Below are 25,387 nucleotides of genomic sequence, written 5' to 3' on the forward strand. Positions count from 1 at the left end.
GCTTGTGTTTATCTATGCTTTGTCTTAAATATTTAACTCACAGGTTTACACACTGCCAATGAAGAAGATACTGTGCTTGAACTCATGGAGAAACATCAGAAGGGATGTTTTATTGTATAGGTTGACTGTCTAAAGTCACTCCTGGTCAGATTAGCAGTAGTGGGTAACTGGTAGGAAGCCATTTGGACACTCAGACACTTGACGGCCACAGCTGCCAGGCTAAACATCCCACCCTCCCTCTGTACTACTTACAGTCCAGGGCCTTAGTCCATAGACAGGGAACTAACAGGAAATTATGAATGGGATTGGCTCTGCTCTCCTTTCTGTAGGAGCATTACTGATTCAGTTGTAGAGAGAAGCAAGAAGCAACCACGTGTTCCATACAGCATGACAACTCAGTAATGATTCACATACCAGTTAAGGCAGCCCTAAGTTTTGTTAGTTCTGATTTTTTTTAATTCCAAGGGAATAGAATAAGCACAGAAAATGAAACAAATGCCAGTCCACTGTCTACATGTTCTTCATCTTGGCCATGAGATCTTCCAAGCTTTCACCAGAATCTTCCACTGTTACTTCAGAAACCGAATCCTCTTGCTGTCAACAAAAGGGGGATGCAATGACAACAGAACCATACAAAACTGCTTTTCCTTAACAGTTTGCTTCACCCATGCTCGGCGTGCTTAAAAAGCATATTTTTCTCTGACACATTTTTAAATATTTAGGGGAAAAAATAAAGTTCTTTATATTACCCACCAAAATTCTGTTTAAGAGGTAGCAACTTCAATATTCTTGACATTTCTACTGAGTGTACTTTTAATATAAAATTACACATCCTTGGGCTGGAGAGATGACTCAGCAGTTAAGAGCACTGACTGTTCTTCCAGAGGACCCAGGTTCAATTCCCAGCACCCACATGGCAGCTCACAACTGTCTGTAACTCTAGTTCCAGAGGATCTGATATCTTCACCCCAATGCACATAAAAGTTAAATAAATTAAAAAAAATTACACAACCTTATAGTGGATCATGAAGCTATGGTATGTGTATATTTTGTGTGGTATTCATGCCGGGATAAGCCTACCTCCTCAAATCATTTCTTTGTAATTAGAACATTCAAAAGTCACTCTGTCTTTCTGAACATACAGCAGTGACTACCCACTGCCATCCTTCTACGACAGTCGCCAGAGCTTAGTGTTCCTAATTAGCTGTAACTAACAAGCTGCTAGCCAGCCTTCCCCGCCCCTCACCCCTCCATCCCCCGTTCACCCTTGGGAGCACTACTCCACTCTATAGCATCAAACCTTTTAGAGTCCACACATGAGTGAGATCATGTGGTGTTTGTCCACCTGTGCCAATCGTGTTTTACTTAATCACTTCCAGTTCCATCTGTCTTATCACAAATGACAGGTTGCTATGCTCTTATGGCTCGATAGTGTTCCACTGTGTGTGTGTGTGTGTGTGTGTGTGTGTGTGTGTGTGTGTGTGTGTGTGTGTTCATTAGTCAACGGACATTTTGGCTGTATATACTGCTGGATCACATATATCACATACATGGTAATTCCTTTCAGTTTCTAAGGAGCCTTCATTCTGTTTTCCAAGACAGATGCACTCATTTGCATACCTACAGCAGTGCATTAGGACATCCCAGGCTCCCTTTCTGCACATTCGAGCCAGCAGTTATTTACCTGCCCACTAGGGTGAAATGTACCTCATTGGTTTTCATCTGCAGGCCCCTGATCATCAATAATGTTCAGCAACTTTTCAATAGCTGCTGCCTATTTGTAGATCTTTTTGTCTGGCGGTTCCAGCCTCTGCTCTGTATGTCTTCACTTGAGAAAGTCTGTATTTCTGTAGGCTTATTCATGTGCTCTCTCTCTCTCTCTCTCTCTCTCTCTCTCTCTCTCTCTCTCTCCTCTCCCTCCCTCCCTCCCACCCACAACCTCTGCTTCCAGGCTGTTACTACACATCCGGGTTCATCTCAAACTGCACATCTGCTTCAGCCTCCTATGTGCTAGGATCACAGGCACATACCATCACCCTTTCCTGAAGCATTTTTAAATAGGTTTGTAGCTAAAATTATCATATATGAAAGTAGCATTTTAATTTAACTAAAATCTATTATACTTGATGCATCGGTGGACTTTTGGAAGTCTCTACTTTCACAGTTTCCAATGAGCTGTGCCTGTCTCCATGCTGACACTGAGTACTTCCCAGCACCTCAAGGCCGACCGCAGAGATATCTAGATGGAAAACACCTCAGTAGCCTTCTGACGTAAGATGAAGCTGAAAGAAGATAAATATATATTTTCTCTTCTCTGATATTTACATACATGTAAATCAGATTTAACAAATACCTTCTTTGGGACTGTGTATGCCACTGTAATTCCCTCAGGTAAGTCTGGAATGGGACCTGAAGAGTTCTTCAGTTCCTCTTCTGAAACCTCAGACACCAACTCAATACCTGCAGGATTAAATGTGAGGCTGTGCTCATTCCCAAGAAATCCATAGCAATCACTTACTTTTGTTCCATCTTACAACCCCGCTAGAAAGCACTGTAAGAATTATCTGCAATTTTGTGTAGTCTTGTACTCCCTCCCAGCAAAAGTGTGCATGAAGGCTTCCTACCCCACTCGTTATCCTCATGTATTATCTCTTCCTCCTCCTTAGGCGCAGCCTCCTGTGTGGGCCGTGTCGCTGCCTTCTTCTGTATAAAGCAAGGGGACCAAAACATCATTACTCCTCAGTTCTCTACAGCATTCCACAAGAATCCACACAGGGCTTTTATCTTACCAAAATCAAGAATGGTTTTTTGTTTTGAAGTATGCTAAATTAAGTAAAACTACAAAAATCCAGAATCCATTTATTTTATATTCCAAATCTGTTTCTTTTCAAAGTTACTGTCCTAAGCAATGTGATCCTCAAACTTCCTGACCAATCGATTGATTGTGTATACCTTGTATTCTTCTTGTTGCTTCCTGCAGTTTCTGTCATCACACTGAGGGTTTGGCTTCATGGACATGGTAGGAAAAAAATCCTGCATTGCATTGTATCCAAGGTAAAAACTGACGGTGCCAAAACTTAACAGAAACCTGGAAAAGAAAACCAAATTAGCCAGGTATGGTGGTGCACACCTTTAATCCCAGCATTTGGGAGGCAGAAGCAGGCAGATCTCTGTGAGTTCCAGGACAGCCAGGGATATACAGTGAGACCCCATCTCAAAACACAGAAGAAAAAAGAAAATCAAATTACATTTAATAAAGAAAAAAAGTACTAGAAGTAAGTGAATTTCTAAGAAAGACTTTGATTGGAGTAGGTAATCAATTTTCTAGCCAACAACCTAGAAAACAGCAACTTTTTCCACCTTATTTATTAAACTTGGCTCATAGTAGCTGCTTGAATATTGGCTGAATGGAAGAAAAGGAGAGTATACTACTGTTGGTAGAGTTGTGGGGTGAGAACCAACCACTCCCTGACTGGATCTGAGGCCTGCTCCAAAAAAGGGAATTCAAACCTAGTACCATAGATGCAGTCAGAAACCTGTGGTTAAAGTCTTAGGCCCTAGGGACAAATGACTACTGCTGTTTAGGTAGCCTTTGGCAGGAGACTGTCTCCTAAATATTTCAGTTTATACCTATAAGCAAATGCTCCCGGGCCTTACTGAGGGAAGCCTCTCTCTGCAATGAATAGTACTCAATACACAGACTCACGGCTGCTCACAGTGCTCAGAATAAGTGATGGCTAAGTGCTCAGTCCTAAGTAGGACACTTATACCATGCCATACTGCTCAGGGAACGCAGAAGAGGTAGTAGATAAGACAAGGAGAAGGGCTAAAACTACTGTCCACTGGACAGGGCACCACCATTGCAGTTATGATGCTGCAGCAGCTATGGCTGTTTGCAATGCCCCGACACAATTCTGGGCCTATCAAGAGTCAATCAGGGGCCAGGGACAGGCTTATGGGGTCCCACTCTTCCTCCCTGCTGAACTACTGTCTACTGGTGGATCCTGAGGAAGGGCAGTCATTGTCTGCAGTTGTGTACCCACTGAGTGCCCACCTGGCACCAGCAGACGTCCCAAGCCCCATAGCCGTACAGATGACCCTGGCTAAACTTAGAGGGTCTTGCAACAACAACAGAGTCATGAATATGAGAAGGACATCTGCAGGGGATGACAGGGGAGAAGGGGAGTGGACAGAGCGGAGAAGAGGCTACAGTAATCAGCATGCACATCACACACGCATGAAACTGTCATTAATGAATTCGGTAGATTTCATTCAGTCATTTTAAAGGTGAAGAAATAGAGGAAGACACACAGCATTGCCCTCTGGCCTTCACACATGGATGCACAGAAAAGCACACGTCATACGCATGTGCACACATGCATACTCCCCCAAAAGAGACAAGAATCTGCAATGTCATACTAAATCTAATTTTAAAAACTGATATAACCTACTTAAACTACGTAGTCTTAAATGCAGTCAACTAAAATTACACTTAAGTCATTGATGTAAGTAGTATGGGGTGAAGTCAAAGAGCATTCCCAACACCCTTAAAGCTCCATTGAGTCCTCCCCCGTCAAATGCCACTCTATTGAAATGCTTCTGTCGTGGTTGGTTTTTTGACAACTTAGCTAAGCTGGATCATCTGGGAAGGGAAAATGCCTCTATCACATTTGTCTATAGACAAGTAAGGGGGCATTTTGTCACAGCAACAGAAACCCTAACTGTGTCAGCTCTGTATAGAAGGTTGTGCAGAAAACTCAATGAGAGCTGTGGAGGTGGCTCAGTGGGCAAACGGCTTGCCATGCAAACATGAAGACCTAAGCTCAGATCCCCAAAATCCACGTAAAACCTTGACAGTTGTGCGTGACTAATTCCAGTGCTCCCACAGCAAGATGGGAGGTAATACAGAGAGTCCCTGCAAGCTCACAGGCCAGCTATCCTGGTGCATGCAAAGGCAAACAATAAAAGACCTATCTCAGACAATGTGGAAGGTGAGGACTAGCAACTGAGGCTATCTACTGACTTCTCACGAGCAGCATAGGTGCATGCCTGTACACACACACACACACACACACACACACACACACACACACACACACACACACACACCAAGCACATAAATATTAAAATAAAAAACTTTTTTGAAAATATGTTCTAAATATGTAAGAAGGGCTGAAAAAAAAAAGGCCAGTAGATGATAGTACAATGATCATTCATAGAAAAAAAACCTAAGTACCCAAACTTTTTCCACAAGTAAGTGGAAACTAAAATAGCTATTCTTCAGATTGGCAAAGCTTTACGAGTTTGACAATACGAATGCTTCTGACAGCATGTATGAGCCAAATACCCTGAGTCTTTGATGGACAATATAATCCCTTTCCAAGAAAAAACAGGTGATATTTGACTTGCAGAAACCCACACTATACATAAATTCAGTATTCAAGTACATATGTAAGACGCTGTGTGCAGCACCAGTAATGTAACAGGAGTGATAAAAGTGTGCACAGCCTAAATGTACAACCTAGAGAGAAGTGTTTTTGTAGCCAGGACTGTTTTCCTTTTAGTACAATATTATTAAGTGTTCTTAGTACCTACTGGTGTTTAGACAGGCCACCTGCGCTTACACCACAGCCCTAATGTACACTTCCGAGTTCTTGTATGTGTGTCTTATGATCTCTGCTGGAGCTACACTTCTGATACGGGGACGCCTCATTTAGCACGCTGCAGTGTGTGATTAGACTGGAGACGGAGGAGATCCAACTAGGCTACTAAGTGTGAAGTTGGGTAGAAACTAGCGAAAGTTAGAGAATTCTAACGGACACTGCTTTTAAAGAGTAAATTGGTTCATAGACTGACAAAAACATACAAACCTGTTTTCCTCATTTTTAGCTACAGTTAAAACAGGCATTGGCAGAGTCTGGTTTTGGATAAAGGAAGTGTCCTTCTGGTTTGATCACATTTAAATGACTTTTAGGGAGAGTTGCAAGATAGTAGAAACAAGTGTGTTTGTGCCTTGGTCTCCGCCCACTGTTAAAGTCTGAACAGCTTTACCTCACTAGAGTCATGTGTCACACAACATTTCAATCAGCAAAAAAATCACAGATGCTACAGTGGTCCCAGGGCGTTACTTGACCTGGTATCTCTGAAGTTCACTGTATCTGCACTATGTTGAAAATGCCTAATGATGCATTTGTATAATATAGCCCTCTTGTCCAGTGACGTAGGACTGCTGTATCATTAAACAAGCTATTCCAAATGCAGGGAGTAACTGACATTTAAATAAACATGTATGCATGTTTATACTCACATATGTATACAGGCACACACATGTAATGCTAATAAAAATCCATGTATGTATGATATATGTAAAAGAAAATTTAAGATAACCACTTAGTTGACAGTATCAATTCTTAGAGTACTTTAGGAAATACATTTTAATCAAAAGTATACAAAACTAGTCAGAAAAACCATCGCTCACTTACTTTAATACGTTTTGTACCAAAATCCCTGCAACCACTCCCATGGTGGTGGGGAGACTGGCCGCGCAGACGCCTTCTCGTTTCAGGGTTTTTTCATCAATATTTGAAGCAACTACAAGTGGTGGCGCACACTACATGAAAAAGAATACACCAATTTCAAACAAAATAGAGTAAAAAAAATGGAAATGTTCCAAATAAGTGTCCCAGCACATTCCCCCGTTCCTCTGAACTGTAGACATCCAACAGTGACAGTGAGCCAAGACAATGCCTACCGCAAAACAAGCCGACTCTCCGGGGATCATGAGCTGGATGTGCCCAGAAACTGCATTTTCACTGACCCCAGACTCCATCCACGTCTGACCAAGTTCATTACAAGCCTTAACAGGAAAAAGGAAAAACACAAAACAACACAGATTACTGCCAACCTCCTTTGTGGAATATCAGGTGTCATCTAAATGGATTCTGAGGGTTTGGGGGGTCAGAGAGGAGAGCTGCAATAGTTGAGTTAAAGTGTCGGTATTCCAGACACAATAACATCAAACCACTCTTCCTAGATTTCTTCAGATTAATTTAAAAACTTATTTTTCTAAAACTTCAGTAATACAAAAATCATAAGAATCATTTAAAAGTGATTCAAAAGAAGAATATTTTATTTTGAGGAAATATTCTCAATTTATATATTTAATCCTAATAAGACAAAAAGTTAAAACCAATGGTGAGCTAGCAAGATGGCTTAGTCAGTAAAGATGCTTGCCACCAAGGTTGATGACCTGAATTCAATCCCTAGGTCCCACATGGTCTCATCCCACTGAGAGAACCAAATCATGCAAGTTGCCCTCTGAGCTCCACAGGGATGTGGTGGCATACACACGCATACACACACACACATGCACGCACGCATACACACACACACACACACACACACACACACACACACACACACACACACACACACGCATATACACACACACACACACACACACACGCATACACACACACACATACACACACACACAATATGAATGTAATGAACACTCAGTAGTGACTAGACTAAGTATCATAAAATATTCATTTACTTTAAAACCACACATCAGAAACATCTGCTACTTTATCTATAAGAGAGTGAGACACTAACATGTCACAGGTGAGACCAGAAGCTCTTATCACACATTTTAAAATCGGGCTGTGAAAACAGTTTAAACTGGGAATTATTTTTAGCTGGAACACTCAGGTTAGACCAGGGCTACAACCCTTTATACAATACTCACCGTATTTATTGCCATTCGAGCTTCAAAGTTGTCCACACAGCTAAGAACCAGGTCAACAGGTTTTCCTTCTTCTAACCCACCATTACTGGAAAAGGAAAGTAAATTGTATTTGAAAAACAATGAGGATACAAAATAAATGTCTTCTGTCGTAAGGCTTGGAGGCTGACTCCTGTCCTAGCACCTGAGGCTGAGGCAGGGCTCCATACAGTATGAGATCTCACCTCAAAAAAACACCAAACACAAACCCAAGTCCCACATCCATATAAATTCCCCTCTGTTTCTTGAAGCAAGATCTCAACCTTGGGTCCTCCTGTTTCAGTCTTGGATTTACAAGCATTCACCATCACACCCAGTGGGTCACAAAACACACTGAAACTGAATTTTATTTGTGCTGTCAGTTTTCTTTTGTTAAAAGTTTGAACACAATTATAACATAGTGTTTAATGTTAATGACCTCATATAAAGTGTTAAGTCACTTCCTGAACAGAAAATGAATGATTCCATACTAGTAAAGGAAGCATGAAGTCTGTTCACGGGGTTGTCCTCTCCCTATGGGCTCTCACAGACATTTGTTCTGGTTTGGTTCTTTAGTCCTGTGCAGACAGAAGTCAGGGCCTCAGGCATGCCAAGTAAATGCCCCAACTGTAAGATGCATACAACCCTATTTTTTATTTTTTATTGTTTTGAGAAAGGATCTACGTTGCTCAGGTTAGCCTCAAACTTATGCTGGAATTCAGGCCTGTGCCACTGAACTCAGCAAGTGTCATTGCCTTGTTTACGCTTTCCTACAAACGTACACTTAATAAAACTAATTGAATAAAATTACTGCAGAGGTCCTGGCAGGCTGAAGGAAATGTTGCAGGCATAAAATACTGCGTAGAGCACAGAACATAAACCTGAGGGCTTCTTGCTGAATCGTAATTTTCAGAGGAATTTTTTCCCCCAATTTTATTTTTGGAACGTATATATGTTGGTATGTAGACTACATTCTAATACATAAACCACTTTTCCTAAAAGCTGAAAATTTTGTCAATATATTTTCTAGCACTTGTTTAACTGAGCTGGACATCGGGACATTACACAAAATATTCATAAATTTTACCTTATTCTACTCATGAAGTGTTCAAAGTGTTCCACCGTGGTGATATTGTAGTTGTGAACTTCAAACACAACATCAGGGTTAATGTTCCTAAGAGGGAAAAGCAAATGTTACAAACCCTCCTAGTAAGAAGAGGACGGAAGGACAGAAAAGGCTTCTATCTGCCAGGGTGAAGACAGATGGACTGGGGTAACACATCTACACACGACCTGCAGATGATCAGTGTCCTATGATGTTTTTGTACGAATAAACTTGAGGCAAAAATCTGTTTTTAAAAAAAGGACGGAGAAGCAGAAAGGAGAGGGCTGAGGGAGGAAGGAGGATGTAAATGGGTCTGAAGACAATCCCAAGTTCCCCCCGGCTGCTGTTGCTGCACTTCAAGGATGAAAACACACAGATCATCTGTACCCAACCCTCGGCACACACTGCAGCTGCTACAGAACAGCAACCAGTGCAGCCCAACACTGCACTTGATGGCTATGTCCTTCTGCAAGCTCAACACTGGACACCCTAGTGTGGACTCTCCTACGGTTTCAAGAATGCTCCCATAGTAACACAGCGACCCACATGCTGGGAATAAAGTCTTCACTGTTGCTGGTAATCCCAGTACAGCCTGATTTATGTCTTATTTAGTTTAGTCCAAGAATGTTTGGGGTTGGCATGTTATAGCGTATAAGCCAAATCTGGCCCACTATCCATTTTGGTACTGCCTTTAAGGTAAGAATTACGTGGTTTGGGTTTTTGTTCTGGGTCTATGCCGTGCCCTGCAGCCATGGTTAGCCCAGTACTTGCTGTGCAGCACAGACTGACCTCAAATTTTGGATACTCCTCACATGCGCCTAAATTCCTGTGTGCTGGGATTTGCAGCATGTGCCACCACACGCCACTAAGAACAATTCTTAAATGGTTGGGGGGAAATCTTTCTCAGAGTATTTTATGACATGAAAAGAGAATTCAGATTTCGATGTCTAAAACTCAAGTTTTATTGGAACAAAGGCATGTATGCTCAATCACTTTGGTGCTGTCTCACACCAAGGCTCCACAGTTAAACAGTGGCAGCAAAGTTGAAAATAAGTACACTGTAGCCCTACACACAACCCAGGTCTAAGAAGTAAGAGAATTCTTTGCATAAATGAAATATGCATCTCATAGAGAAAAATCCAAATCCATTTATATTTAGCTTAGCTCACATCAGGTACACAAAACAAGACCCCAGTGTGTGTGGCCCTCTGCTACAACTGCAGTTAACAAGTTCCCCCTGCTGTGGCCCTCTGCTACAATTGCAGTTACCTCAAGGTATACTCTGCTGCTTGAACTTTACTCAGTCCTGCTTGATGAGGCTGGAAGAAAAGTCGATTCATGTTGGCCAGTTCCACCTTGTCATAGTCAAAGAGCAGTAACTAAAATGAAAACAGTGGTATTTCAGTGAGAAATGACATTAAACTAGTGGATTTTCCATTTGATAGGCTTAACGTTAGTGGTGCAATAACATTAGTTAATTCCACGGCACCTGGTGTCTCATTTAGTGACTCACTAAATGTCCTGTGAGGTAAATGCACAGCTCCTTTTATCCTCAGCTTGGTGACAAGGCAGCTAGGGGCCTTGCTGAACAGGACTCTCAGTGCAGCAACTCTCCCCTAACCCAATGCTGTGCCGTTCTACAGACGTCGCAGGCTGGCTCGGTGAGAAGGGAAGTCTGTTCCATTTCACTCGTGCATTTTAAAAACTGTACCAAGATCTTATTTCATTCCCTTTTTTTCCCTTAACCCCCTTTGTATGACATACCATATAACCGAGCTGGAGCTAAAAATCATTACTCTAAAGAGAATTACCAACCAGTTAACTATGTTCTCCTGCTTTATTCTTGGGTCTACTTCAGTGTTTGCCACTGTACACACATCACTTAAAATGACCAGATCACATTTCTTATCAGTAAGAACAGGTTCTATGAATCTATAAAAATCAGATTTTAGTCTCTCTTTTTCTTTTTTTACAGTGCTGGGGATTGAACCTGGGACCTAATCCATGCTAGGTAACTGCTCTACCACTAAGCTACATCCCCAAATCTAATTTTATTCTTCTCAATACAGAAACTTAAAAAAAAAAAAAAAAAGCCTCTGACAACACCTAGAGAACCTTTAATATCTTGCTAACAAAGATACTACTTAAGCCCAAGTCCCCAAATCACAGCATATTCAACAATATTTACTAGGTGGGACAGAATATTAAATTTGAGTTTGTGACTCCTAGTTGGCTTTGTGAAAAGAAGTGGATGTTGTAAAACTGCCACTACTTGGCTTAGGTCACAGGAAATGATGTTGACTTTCCAGCCTGCCACACATCTGGAAAGCAAAGCCGCTGATGCAGACTTGGTGATCCTGGGAGCGGCAGCTACTTGTGAGATAAGAAACGGGCTCTGGGTCTTCCCCCATTTCCCCACTAACTTAATCAATTAGCTTCTTGCTTATCCATTTTACAGACAGAAGAAGGAATTCCTGAAACTTATCTGTTTATAGTGTTTTATAAACCTGGGTAGAAAGTGGGATCCCTGGAAGAGTTACTGAAAATGCAGGAGTCTGCATCTCACTGCCGTAATTCTAGTTACCTATCATGGGTGTAACTTGTCATGAGAGCTGGCCAAGTCTTCCCGGGTGATTCTAAATACAGTAGTCCTCAAGAATGACTGCTGCAGCCTCATCTAGCAGCATCTGCATCACCTGAAACTGTTAGTGGGGCAAAAAGCACTTCACCAACATAAATACGCAGTCTACTAAAAGATAGACTCTGATTCAGTTGTATGTGCTGCACCTTAAGTCTTCCTTCCTAGCAACTGCCCAGGCAAGCAAGGCTCCAATGGTTCTCGGTGCTTAGTTTCTGCACTGTCAGGATTACATGGAAACCAGTTATGACAATTTCCAGGCTTACCTGACACCTACAGGATTAAAACCACATAACTGAGGTCCGGCAGTCTGTTTTAATATGGCCACATACTCAACTTTTAACTACTGATCTCAAGCATCTCCAATATCCCACCAATCAACCGGGTACTCAAGTCATCAGCAAGCAATATTTGACCTGCTTCTGTAAACCACTTCAAAGTTATTAAAATTATAATAAGCATTTAAAGTATTTTGTTGGCATCATTTTTATATTGATGAGAGCCAAATTTGCAGCCATTATCTTTTAATATTAACTTATTGACAAATGATATTGAAAAACATGTTTTATGAAAATAATAGGGCAGATAATTGTGGAAAAGGTATCTATCTATTCAATTACTAAGTAACACCAATAGTCCTTGGTTTTATAAACCTAAGGTTGACAGATTAAATTCTGGTAGAGGGTTACTTCTTTTCTACAATTCTAGTCCATTTTTAAAATCAAACAAAAAGGGTTAAATAAAAAATCTAAAACATGGGGACTGAAGAGATGGCTCAAAGGTTAAGAGCACTGACTGCTCTTCCTGAGGTCTAGAGTTCAATTCCCAGCAACCACATGGTGGCTCACAACCATCTATAATGAGATCTGGTGCCCACTTCCTGCCTGCAGGCATATATGCAGGCAGAACACTGTATACTAAATAAATAAAATCTTCTTAAAAAAAAAATCTAAAACATACCCAAGTTTGAATTCAATGCTTTCTATCTCTGTGTTTAATTGAGCACATAATAAGATTTTCAGGATCCGAGTGTTTCATTTGCATACTTTATCCATTTAAATATATTATTGTCTTTTGTATTAAAGGGTTAATAAGACAAAATTTTTTAAAACACTGTTGTGGGAGGACTTGGAGAAGTGAAGGGAGCTGAGGCTGCAGTCAGGATGTATTGTATGAGAGAAGAATAAATAAAAAAATAATAATAAGTTAGGAAAAAATACTATAGTCACTTGGCAGAAGTTTAAATTCGTCCAGGGTCAGTACTTCTTGAAATCAAAATATATGCTCAAGGTTGTACCCTCTTTCCACAAGTTGTACTGTGGCTATTTGGAATTAGCCAACTATGTAAGAGTGTGGGGCTGAACTCTGACCACTAAAAGCAAGCACAGGAACCCTTACATTAGGAATAAAAATTCAGCAGAACCCCTATTGGGTGTGCTTGCCTGCTTGATTTGGCCTGGCTACGTACCCTCCTGCAGAAGTAAACTTTTTGCCTTGCTAAAATACTATGGATCTATATGGTCTTTTTTGGGGGGTGAGGCAGGGGGAGGCACCCAAAAACCAGGTTCTATATCTCAGTATCTCACAGGTTCTGTATCTAAAAATAATTCCAAATTATTTACACATTACACTACCCAAAAAAGTTCCTGAACACAATTAAATACCCTTTGTTTAATTGGCAATAACATGAGCCTTTGTTAAGAGAGGGATATGACTCAGCCTCTTGAGAAGAGCAATTTCTATAAATACAACAGAAATCAATAAACCAGTGATTGATCAAGAGAGTGCTAATCTGTACCTGATTTGCTGCGGGAGTGAACAGTTCCCTACTGGACAGGCAATGAGAGATCTTTTTACCTTACCAATGCCACATCTTGTCAGCATTTCAGCAGTCACACTACCAACTCCACCAACACCTACGATTGCCACCGTGTAAGTACGGATTCTCTGTGAAACACAATGATACATGTGCTGGTTACTACTCTTCATTGGGTTGGTTACCAGAAATTCTTCTCATTTACTGAAATCAAGTTCAGAGGCTTGGCAAGGGTCATCATACCTCATAGTCACTGACAATTCCCATCCGTTTCAATGCCATCAGGCGGCTTAAAGGGGAAAAAAAAAAGTTTCAGAGTTTTTGCAGTCTTTCTTATTTTTATTTTTTATGTACATGGGTGGTTTGCCTGTTTGTATGCTTACACATGCAGTACTAAAGGTCATGCAATGCCTGCATAGGCCAAAAGAGGGCGTCAGATCCCCTGGGACTAGAGTTATGGATGGTAAACTCCTATGTGGGTGCTGGGGATCGAAACTGGGGTCCTATGGTCAGTGCTCTTAACCACTGAGCCATCTCTCCAGCCCCAAACTTGTAATCTTTTAGTTAACAGTGATATTTGCAGACATGAACCAACTCCATTATTACTACCTCAAAAGAGGAGGAATCTAGCTGGTAATCTTGGGGTACACAGCAAATCTGACAACCTACTGACTGTAAAAGCTAAATTTACTAGATAAGAATAAATCACTGGTAGGTTTAAAAACATGGACAATCCTGGGTGTAGCCTGTGAAATATTTTTCTTTTAAAGAACCTCCTTTATCCTAATATGCAGCCAAGATCTACACCTAATGGCTTAAATGTTAAGGGTCAGAGTGAAATGTTATATTATTTTCCCATGATGCATTAGTATATAAAGAAAATGAAATAAGCTCATGTTCTCTGTCCATAATGGATGACATCAACTTTTGGAAGCCTCTGTTGCATCCCAAGGACTCTAAGCACTTCAGCCACTGCTCACCTGTTCTACTGCCTGAGAGTGTGAGTGTGTGTGTGTACTATGTATGTATATATACACACACATATATGTGCAGAAATGTATTATACTAAGTTTTCATCTGTTTGTTTCTATGGCACAAGAAGTTCTAGGGTTGTTAGGAAAGTCAGCAGTCTACTAGGCTGCCCCTTTCTTCCCACTTTGACCTCTACGTGACCGAAAACTGCACACTACTGCAGCTTTCCACTCCTTGCTTTCCAGTCTTCTGAGGCGTTCACACTGCTGCATAAACACTTCCCACCCCAGTAGCCCTGGCCATCTTGGTTAGTTGACTGTTGACTGCTGGGTGGGTGCTTTAGAACTTTCCCTTTCCTCCACTCCTCAGGGCAGCAGCTGTGTCTTCCTCATGCCTCATCTCCTCAAACTTTCACTTGCTCAGCCTAACTCCAGTTGTCCTCCAAAGCTCCTCTACACACATTCGCCCGCATCTGAGAGTGTCTCTAGACCCACAGCACACTTTGCTCTCTTTCTGGAACTTCCACACTACATATAGGCTTCCTGACTTACTGGGGAGAAACCTAACACCACTCAGGTTGTATGATTTACTAGAATCTATCTAAAGTGGCTCTCTAACACTCAATTTCCTCACCTACAGATAAAGATGGAAATAGCAATCCCATAGGGCTGCGAGGAGAAGGAAAACATGTAATTGAGAGGTCTAACTGCATGTTCCTGAATGCAGGCTTGTAAGAGGCTTGCCATGTACAACTGCCATTTTAAGAACTTCACATAAACTGACTGTTTCACCCTTCATAACTATGACAGAAATGGGCATCCCTACGGTCCCACTTTACAGGCAGCACTCAGAAGCAGCTTAGCAGCTGTTAGAAGTTACTGGCTATTCGGTAAGCTGAGAAATAAACTCACTCAGTCTTGGTGCAGAGACCTTCCCTTAACCACAGCTCTGTATTCCCCCTCATAAATCACTCAGCCCTTTTAAGGAGAGCAAAGGACAGGAGTAAGCCGGCCTAGCAAAGTCGATAGTCAGAGATGTTCCTGAGCTCCCTGGTCACTAACTCTCCCTCGCCCTGCTTCATCTAAGTTACACAGAAAGGCCTTTCAGAAACTGTGTCTATCATTCGCAGCTTCACATAAGATGCTATGTTATGACAGAGTTTACTGGCAATCAGCCTTATGCAGAGCAAGGTAGACTACATAGACAAGGGTAACAGGAAACTGGGCACAGGCCAGTGGGCACAAGAGCTGCACCATATGGATGCCTGGCTTGGATTTTTTTATTAAAATAAAATATCATTTTTCCTGTTTGCAAGTGGAAGGGGTCTCACTACACAGCCCAAGTTGGTTTAGGGCTCATTATGTAGCCCAGGCTGGCCTGGAACTCGCGGCACGCCCCCCCCACCCACTCCCCCACCTCACCCTACCGAATGCTGGCATCAACCACGAGCCACTACGCTCGGCAAGGATTATCTTCTGACTCCACAGCAAGAAAGGATCACCTGTAGGGATTGGAGTCCACCACCTCGGAGCTCATCTTCTCGATGCGGGTCCGGCCGCCCGCGGCCTGCCGGCTTCTCTCCCGGGCGAGTTCTTGCTCCAGCTCCTCAACCCGCTGCCGCAGCTGCTCCACCGACTCGGCCATGGCTGGGCCCCCGCCGGCCGCCGCTCCCAGCCTGGGCCTCCGTCGCCGCCGCCGCCCCACGCTGCTCCGATGGACCCACGAAGAGCAGGCTAGGGACTAGGTGCAGCCTTCCGGATGCCGACAGCCGGGGAAGACGCTGCAGGCATCCCAGAGAGACACGTCTCCGCCACGCCCGCCGGTCTTCCGGCGCGCCACTTCCGGTGCTTCACCGCCATGGCTCCCCTTGACCAAAACGCTCCTCAAGACAGTTCTTCTCTAGAACCGCTAAGCCAGGTCGCAGCAGGGCCAGCGTCGCGTGTGTCCAGATCAGGATGACAGCCACTCTGCCTTTCTAACCTAGGAGGCCGTGAGGAACACCGAGGTCTTTTACTCCCGGACCCAGGGTCCTGGCGGACCCTCTTCATAACCGGACCTCACAGGCCTTCCGCCTGATGCGTCGTTGACACTAGGGTGGCTGATATGTCTTCACTCGCCCGAGTGGCGTTTGTGACCTTGTTTTTCTATTAAAATCGAGACACACACACCCCTGCAGCTCTGACGCTGATAGAGAATTCTAAGTTGGGGCCCACAGCAGGCGCTCCCTTCGTTTCTCCGCCAGAGCCCAGGTCACCACGCTCAACCTTGCCCGCACAGCTTAGCAGCGCCTCGCAGAGTCCAGGCGATTGGCTGCCGCTAAGCCCCGCCTTGGCCACGCCTCCAAGCTCTGTGTTGTTTCTGCCTCCGTGCAGTCTCTGTGTCCTCTGTGGATTCTTCATCTCTGTACCCTGGGACAGCAGTGGCAATCATGGAGAGGAATGTCACCAGTGACACCGTGGAAGTGTTACCCCAGCACAAGTTCGACATCAGGTCCCTGGAGGCCTACCTGAATCAGCATTTGCCTGGCTTTGGGTCACATCCCCGGGCTGTGCTGACCGTAACTCAATACAGGTATCTATCGTAGTCTTCGCCTCCAGCTGGAGCAAGTCTGTGCTTGGTGCTTTTCTTTTTCTTCTTCTAGCCCTGGGTAGGTTTCGCATTTGCCATTTGCGATTTGTTACCATGCAAGGACACTTCCTGTATTGCTTGTCCTTGACTCCCAGGCTAGTTTGAATTAGAGAGCAGTAGTAGAAGCTCAGTGCCCATTATGCAATGCAATCTTTTTTTTTTTTTTTTTTTTTTTTGGTTTTTCGAGACAGGGTTTCTCTGTGTAGCTTTGGAGCCTATCCTGGCACTAGCTCTGGAGACCAGGCTGGCCTCGAACTCACAGAGATCCGCCTGCCTCTGCCTCCCGAGTGCTGGGATTAAAGGCGTGCGCCACCAACGCCCAGCTATGCAATACAATCTTTTTAAGGACTAAAATCATTTGCCTAATTCACTGAGATGAATGAAGCTGGACACTTTTGGAAAAATAGATGCCTTCCGTGACCTTTTGTGCTACAATCTGAAGATATTTTCTGAAGGGCTGGTGGCATTTTGTTTAATTGACCTTAGCTGCCTGCAGCTAGGTTAATAACACTACCTGAAGTATACAAATTCAGATTCTAGCCTTTCCACTTAGCCATATTAAGCACCACTTTAGGCCCAAGTTCTATAAGCAAGGAAATTAAACTGGATGAGATGACCCTGAGAGTACCTGTCTCCTCTGACATGTGAATCTGACTTAAATTTGATGTTTTGCAATAGTTTTTCATTTTTATATGGTTGCAGTATAAAACCATTTATAAAACCATTTTGGTTTTATACAGTCCCAGTAAACTGTGGCTGGCCTTTCTATCTGGGGGTTTAAGTGTAACATAAATTCTGGGACCAAAGTTTCTTTCTTGTAACATTTGCCTGTTCCCATTAGTCTTGATAAGGAAATTAAGTAATGCAGGTGAAAGGACTTAAGCATTGAAATATCTGTGTGGAGATGGAGTCTTTCACTTCTGAAAATAATGCTTTGTGCTATAAACAGACTAAAACAGATCAAAGTTCAGATGTTAATGGTTAGTCCACTTCATGTGGAATTTGGCCAGCTTGTGATTTGAGCATCCCATCCTGCTTTGGGACAAAGGTTATATATCCTCAGGCTACTGTGGTCCTGTGTTGATTTAAAAATAATTCTGAATTAAGTTATGTTCACCACAATCATGCTCAAAAAATGAAACTAGTTGCGATAAAGAAATTACTTCTGAAACCAAGCTACTGTTACATGGCTTTACTCCCAACACTTGGAGGCTGAGGGAGGATGATTTTGAGTTTGAGGCCAACCTAGATTATGTAGCAATCCCTGGTCTCAAAAACTATTTTTCCAGAAATGTTCTATAAGCTTGATTTAACACATGTATATGGAATATCGGATTCAACAGAGAAGACACATTCATTTCCTGGACAGATGAAAACATTATAAGAATTAAGGCCACAAAAAATGTTTTTAAACTTTGGCCTAGTGAGATGGCTTATCAGGTAAAGACACCTGCTGCCAAGCCTGACTTCCTGAGGTCAGTCCCTGGAAACCACACTGTAGAAAGAGAGAACTGATTTCTGAAAGTTGTCCCCTGACCTACACACACACACACACACACACACACACACACACCATAAATAAACAAATACAAACCACACATTTTCACAATATAAGTGTAAACTTTTTAACAGGACAAGAACAGTGAACACATGTCTCACCAGTTCATGCGTTGGTAAGCCAATGAGCTACATGGTAATAGTTTGTTAAGATAAGTATACACACCACTTGCATTTCTATATCCTAGCAACAGTCGAAATATGGTATTCAAAAAGCTCTGATAAGAACATTTTTTTAACCCCAGCACTAGGGAGGCAGAGGCAGGTGGATCTCTGTGAGTTCAAGACTAACCTGGTCTACAAGAGCTAGTTCCAGGACAGCCTCCCAAACCCCAGAGAAACCATGCCTCGAAAAACAAAATAAAAAAATGTAAAAACCCAATTACAATAAACAAGAATGATTTCTAAGTTTTATTTGCAGGTTTATGTGTGTTATGTAGGGGAATGTTGAGGGCAAGGCAGGAAGGCTGCATCGAGAAGGTAACAGTCCACAAAGACTAGAAGGGGTTGAGAATGAGGCCATGGAAGCTTTCCAGGCATGGTGGACCACTGAAACAAAGGCCAGGGATCAGAGTGTGCCTCATATGTTGAGGAATACAGAGCAGTGGGAGCTAAATTCTGTAAGCAGGGGCAACAGGAGCCCTGTCGATAGTCATAAGAACTGTGCCTTTTGCTTTGAGTTGAAGTGAGAAAGATTAGAGATACTCGAGCAGAGGGGGAAATGATTTGTTATCATTGTTGTTTTTAACAGAAACTCTGCTTGCTGTGTTGAAAGTTAACTGAAGAGGGCAAAAGTAGAAACAAAGCCAGTACGTTGCAAAGTTCCAGCAGAGGTATTTGTGGCACAGAACAGTGTGGTGGGGTAAAATAGGTGAGAGTAGTTGACAGAGAAGGCACGGGAAGCCCCAAGACAGCAAGGCTTACCTAGAAAAAGAGTCTAAATAAAATGACATTTGGGAATCCAGCCACAGCACCCCAGCAGTAGTTGAAGAATTAAAAGGAAGCTGCAAAGGAGTTTGAGGAGGAGTGTCCAGAAGGTAGGAGAGTTCATGGATTGTGCTAGTGACCTGGAAAAGGCTGCTTGGCTGAAGTGGGTTCAAGACAGACTTTAAGGAAGAGGATTTCAGTGGAGGAGGGCGAAGAGGCGCCAAGAAGAGGCTCCCGAAATAACCAAATAACCAGTGGTTACGGATTTGCACAAGAGTCTAGCACAAAGACCTCAAGAAGACAAGAATTATTTGGAATCCAATTCACAGAAGATGAGGGTGTCCATCAATAGGGTGGAATGTTTACTGTAGATGTTGAAAGGAAGTCAGTGTGTGGGTGCAGGAAGATCCTGCTACAACTAAGGGCAAGTTCCCATCTGATTGCTTCGGTTTTCTCGTTCAAATATGACACTGGGTGATTAGTGACGAAAGAACATGGAAGAGAGAGTGGTCAGAGAAGAGAAATGAAGTTAGTGGGCTGAAGAACTATGGCTGCCATATGGGGTTCACTTTGAGGTCTGTGATCATGAATTTGAGGAGTGGACTTATTTCAGTAGATGCAGATGCTTTCCCAGGTGTGCTTGTTTCTAGACACACCCAGATTTGCCAGGTCTCCAGTGGGTCATCACCCACCACTCTTAAAATTATTACTTTTTATTGTGTGTGCATGTGTACACTTATAATGCTGTGCAAATACATAGAGGTCAGAAGTCAAGAACCAACTTGAAGGAGTTGGCTCTGTCCTCCCACTATGTGGGTCCCAGGAATGGAACTCAAGTTGTCAGGCTTGGTGGCAGGCACCTTTACCCACTGAGCCATCTCACCTGCCTCTTGTCACCCTTTTGAGGAACTGTCCCTGAACTGTCAGAACCTCTTTTGGCCTGAATGGTGCTGCATCCAAAATGACACTTAGCCAGTTTTAGGAGAATAATATCTGTACCATACTTGCTTCAGAGAGAAGATGAATTTCAGGTGGAGAACTCTCCACAGTTCACCCCATGTCCAGCCCCCACATTGCACCCACAGGTCCGGCTGAAGCTACCCACTAAGTAACTTGGTCTAGCAGTGTGCCCCTTGGCTTCCTCCCCTCCTCGAGATCTGCCTTGCCCCTTTCTGTGTGTGGATATAATGAGAGGCACCATTTATAAGGAAACAGGTCATCACTACACACCAAGTCTGATGGTCCTCGGCCTTGGACCTCTCAGAATGTAGAACCATGAGAAGGAAGTGTTTGCAATTTATAAACTACCTACTCTGTGGTGTTTTGTTCTATTGGCATGTATGGACTCTGGCAGGCTTCTCAACCAGGTAGGCCCCACACACTCAAGCCTTACACCTAACCTGTCACTGCAGGGGTCCAGGAGATGTAGTACTGATGGATTTCTGATGGATTACTACAAGGTCTCTAAAGAAATTTATCTGATTCTCTCCTGTCGATATGCTATTTCTTATCTTTACCTAGCTTCAAAGAGACTAGGGGTGGCATAGTAGGGTGTTGTGATATTGATTGATAGCCAGGATCTTATCAAAATAACCCATCCCGGGCTGAGGACGTGGGACAGTTTATAGAGTGCTTGCCTACCATGTATGAAGGCCCTGGTTTAAGCCCCAGACTACTCAAACAAAGTTTGATGATATACACCCATGATCCCAGTACTTGGAAAATGGAGGCAGGAGGGTCAGTAGGTACAAGGTTGCCCTCAGCTATGTAGAAACTTTAAGGCCAGCCTGGGCTGCAAGAGATCCTATCTCAAAACAAACAAAAAACCATCAATAGTAAGAGAGACTGAGACTCCACACAGACATAAGTCAGAAGGTGGTACCCTCAGCTCCCATGGATAAAGTCCCATGACCTCTGAACTTCAGTGTCCTCCCATGTAAATGCCTCTTGCTGATTAGATGAGGACTTTTCACGGACAGTACCTCCAAAACCCCTAGTGCAGCACAGGGATCAGTGTGTACTCTAAAAAGGGATGTGCTGGTAGGATCTGGACTCCCATCCCCACTCCCACAGGTACGTGAAGGTTTCTGGGCTTCAAAACACTCTGCTGAGCAGTCTTCCATCTCTCTTAAATAAAAGTTTATGAGCTGAAAAAAAAAAAAAACCCATCCCTAGCTGCCCACCTAAACAGAGAATTCAGTCATTATCAATAGTCAGAGTGCCATCTCTTACAACAGACTTCAGCAATTTCTTTAGCACCAGATGTCTTGTTCAAGTTCTTAGCAGTCATGACTATTAGCTCAGTGGTTTGAAAGCTGACCCCATCAGTGTTTTCCCACTGCTGGGGTCCTGCTGTGTGGACTAGGGAGATTTAGCCAGTGCTGTGTTGAGTTGGTGATTGTCCCTCAGTGCAGGGGTGCTTCTGTGTTTGTTTACTTCCTTTTGTCCTTGTTAGAACTGGAGAAGGCATCTCTAATGTTGTATTTGTAGAGTCCTCTGCCATCTATTTAGTATCACCACGAACTTGTCCTCCATGAGCGGCTGGGGGCACCCCTGTGGTCACCCCGACATTGAGACACGTTTATTTTGGTTCTTATATTTTCTGACATTTCAGTAGGATTTCAGGAGGAAGGAGACATGCTTATAAGACCTTTTATAAACCTTTTTCTCCAGGTCGGGACAATCCAATCCAACCTTTTTCCTCCAGAAAGGATCTCAGGCCTATGTTCTGAGGAAGAAACCACCGGGCTTTCTCCTTCCCAAAGCACATAAGGTATGGCACAGACACACAGCGAGCAGTTCTTCCACCACAGGTGCCTCTGAAAACCACAAAGGCCATTCAAACTGCACTGGAAAGTCTTCTCGCCGTGACTTACTAGTGGAAATGCACTTCTCTTTATAGTAAATACTCACTTCAATTGCACACCCTTTTGTTTGAAAAAGGATGAGATCTAAAGCTGTGCTTAAACTGTCATCCTGAACACCACCAGGTCTCCTGGAGGGCTTCCTTCTTCCCTGTGGATATGTTCCTGCTACTCATTTCTAGACCATTTGTTTTCCCTGAATACTAAGAGCATCTGTGATGACAGTCTCTACTTGCTGAGTTATTTTTATGTATTTGCTTTGGACATCTTATAATCATCCAGTGGTTAAAAAAAGAAAGACATGAGAATTGTTATATAGTAGGCTTTAAGTTTTAGACTCATCAGAGACAATTATAAAAAAAATGTTAGAAAATAAGTTTTCTAGTATTTCACTACCAAAATATATACACAAGCCAAGTTATTGTGCTATACCTTGTAAATACATACAAACATGATTTATCAGCCAATTTGTAAAGTAAATTTTCCCGTCTGCAAAAACAGGAATTATCTTGGGATGTTTAGAGGAGAGGACATAGAATCAAGTACTGGAGAACATTCTAAGTACTCTGTGTGTGTAGATGACACTGTAATCATGTTCTTTTGTGTACATAACATACTTTATTTTGTATACCTCAAGTAATGTTAGGAAGAGGGCTGAGCTTGTAGCTCGGTAGTAGAGCTTTTGTCTGGCATGCATGAGGCCCTTGGTTCATTCCTAGTACCCCAAAGGAAGGAAGGGAAGGAAGGAAGAAAAGAAGGAAGGCAGGCACACTCACGTGTGTTTTGCGAGCTGCTGATCCTTGTCCACATGGATATCTAGCAATTTCCCCTAACAGAGCACCCATATAACACAGATTCTTAGAAAGACTCTGGGGGTGAGCAGAGGTCATCCTGGTGCACCCTGGGTCCAATGCTTGGGGGTGGGCTGCAGGGCTTGGGTAGGTAGAGTGAGGGGTCAGCCACTGCTCACAGCCTGTTTAGACAAACCCCACAGGGATCTGGCGTTGGCACACATTTCGAGAGCTCTGGGGTCAGCCATTTCGCTGCTTGCAAAAGAATCTATTGGTGGCAGCTTCACAACACAACCTTTTCTCCAATTTCTCCCGTGCCTGATGCACAGTGGGCCTTGCTCACTCTCCTGGCTTACACAGCCCAGCTCCTTCAAGCCACCTTTGGGTCTGTTGAAGATCTAGAGTTCTGCTGGGCTGGGGTGGAGGTGGGGTCCCACGTGTGCAAGATGAAGGAACAAGACAGAGCTGCTCACAGTGCTGTAAGAGTGATGTGGAGTCACAGGAAGCTGGGCTCACAGGGCCAGCTGCACAGGCTGCTTGGGTTTGAATCTTGCATCTGCCGGGAAGCAACTGGGGTTCCTTGAGCCTCCATTGCTCCTTCTCATTTCCTGTCCAGTTGCATAGTCAGTCTTAGCCTCTCTTAACCTGTTTTCCCTTCTGTAAAATGGGAGCGCAATTGCTCTCACTCCTTAGGGCTGATTGAGTACTCCTCTCCCGTATTCTCATTTTATACAGAGAGAAACAGGGGTCCCAAGAAGGAAAGGACACTGTGAGATGGGAGTTAGGTTTGGACCAGCTCATGTTCTTCTTTAGTTTGTTTTTTGAGACAGGGTTTCTCTGTGTATCTCTGACTGTACTGGAACTAGCTCTGTAGACCAGGCTGGCCTCGAACTCACAGAGATCCACCTGCCTCTGCCTCCTGAGTGATGGGATTAAAGGCACTTGCCACCAACGCCCAGCCATCCTGTGCTTTCTAATGATTCACTGGGCAAAGATCACTGTGAGGTGGATTTAATATCATATTAATAGGAGAACACAGATTCTGACTTTCTTGGCCCCATCACACTCCTGAAAACATGAAGTAACTTGGACACTTAAAAAAAAAAGTTGGGTAACTTTTGTTAATGTCAACATGGCATGACTAAAAGAAAGGCCCACCCCGCCTAGAAATTTGTTCCTCAGTAGCAGTCCTCTTTGATTCTCTCTCTGGAGCAAGGCACTTTCTGAGTGCATGAATCATCCTTGCTCACCTGTATCCCAGCTCTGCTATAAGCCACGCCCTTGGGTCCTTCCTGGGTCTGCATGCGTGTCCTACATGTCATTTTTTCTCTTGTCTTACATGGGCTCCAGCTTTAATACCAATTTGCTCTGGCTGCCTGGTTCCCCCCATAGTTATCTGGATCGCCACAACAGACCATGTACCTTAAGGGTCTTCATGCCCCCTCCTTAGAAGCATGCTTCTCCCTTGATGTCCAGCAGGGATGGGCGGTTTTTCCTTCCACAACCACTACCCACCTCCCTCAGCTCGTGTATCTGACTAGAGAAAATCCCTCCCGAGCCTCTTGAGAGGTGTGAAGGGAGAGATCAAGCCAGCAAGTAGGGAACCGCTGAGAACAGAGGACTGCTCTAACAAAACCTGTGAAATACAGCCAGACTGCTGCCTTCATGCTACAAGAGCCAGGATTGAGCCCCATGCAAATGCCTATCCTTTCACTCCAGAGAAATGATCACGCTTTAGAGCTGCCCGATTTTGTAAGTGTAATGACTAAACAAGCCTCCTACTAAGGGAATTGTCACTGTCAACTCTGGGTTATTTATTGATACAGTTTTGTAACTGATAGCCTTAGTTAAGATTAGCTCACATGCAGTTATACAATTTCTGTTTCTGGTTCTTAAAAATCCTATCCAGATTGATAGAGAATTCAAAGTTCAGAAAGCCTTGTTCTCCATTGGATTCCCTGTCCCCAAGCCTCTACTGTACTGCAGCGATGCTGCCGTCATCGGAACGGAATTCTACGTGATGGAGCATGTGCAGGTAAGTTAACAGTCTTACTCGGTTGTTGTTTTTCTTTTCAGTTATGGAGTTAATTACGGCATATATAATGAATTGAACGTTATTATAGTCGAAGCTAATGTTGTTTATTCAACATTTTAATACAGTTCCTTTCCAAGGGCTTACAATTTCGAGTACATACAATGAGGGAGGCATAAACAGTCCTCTAGGTGTCAGTAAAGAGCTACCTATAATGGCAGTAGCCAAACAGGAAGGTGGGGATGTGTATACACGTGTGTGGCGGGAGACTCTTCCACACAGAAAGAGCAAACCA

The 25,387-nt window shown here is 43.3% G+C and overlaps 2 protein-coding genes across 5 annotated transcripts in view; one reads left to right on the forward strand and one right to left on the reverse strand.

Annotated features, from left to right (window-relative positions):
* Positions 1–82: 82 nt before the first annotated feature.
* On the reverse strand, positions 83–16,091 carry Uba5 (ubiquitin like modifier activating enzyme 5). Of its 4 annotated transcripts, XM_027414348.2 has the most exons (13): positions 15,795–16,091; positions 13,565–13,610; positions 13,363–13,452; positions 10,137–10,246; positions 8,850–8,936; positions 7,748–7,832; positions 6,752–6,856; positions 6,483–6,610; positions 2,953–3,088; positions 2,625–2,703; positions 2,354–2,460; positions 2,124–2,239; positions 83–594 (listed from the first exon to the last, which is right to left on the reverse strand). In XM_027414348.2, the coding sequence occupies exons 1-12, from the start codon at positions 15,935–15,937 to the stop codon at positions 2,159–2,161; spliced, it is 1,197 nt and encodes a 398-aa protein (XP_027270149.1). In that variant the 5' UTR covers positions 15,938–16,091; the 3' UTR covers positions 83–594; positions 2,124–2,158. The 4 variants fall into 4 exon arrangements, with proteins under 4 accessions (XP_027270149.1, XP_027270148.1, XP_027270151.1 ...); XM_027414347.2 differs by lacking the exon at positions 2,124–2,239; XM_027414349.2 differs by lacking the exons at positions 83–594; positions 2,124–2,239 and adding an exon at positions 2,241–2,282.
* Positions 16,092–16,589: 498 nt separating this feature from the next.
* The window catches only part of Acad11 (acyl-CoA dehydrogenase family member 11), a 69,985-nt gene continuing 61,187 nt past the window's right edge, over positions 16,590–25,387 (forward strand). Inside the window, exons 1-3 of the mRNA XM_027414346.2 lie at positions 16,590–16,864; positions 22,079–22,178; positions 24,970–25,095. Of these exons, the coding sequence (XP_027270147.1) occupies positions 16,722–16,864; positions 22,079–22,178; positions 24,970–25,095 (369 nt within the window). The 5' untranslated portion in view covers positions 16,590–16,721. The remainder of the gene's footprint in view (positions 16,865–22,078; positions 22,179–24,969; positions 25,096–25,387) is intronic.

Source organism: Cricetulus griseus, chromosome 4, assembly GCF_003668045.3.
Source record: "Cricetulus griseus strain 17A/GY chromosome 4, alternate assembly CriGri-PICRH-1.0, whole genome shotgun sequence".
NCBI classification, from domain to species: domain Eukaryota; kingdom Metazoa; phylum Chordata; class Mammalia; order Rodentia; family Cricetidae; genus Cricetulus; species Cricetulus griseus.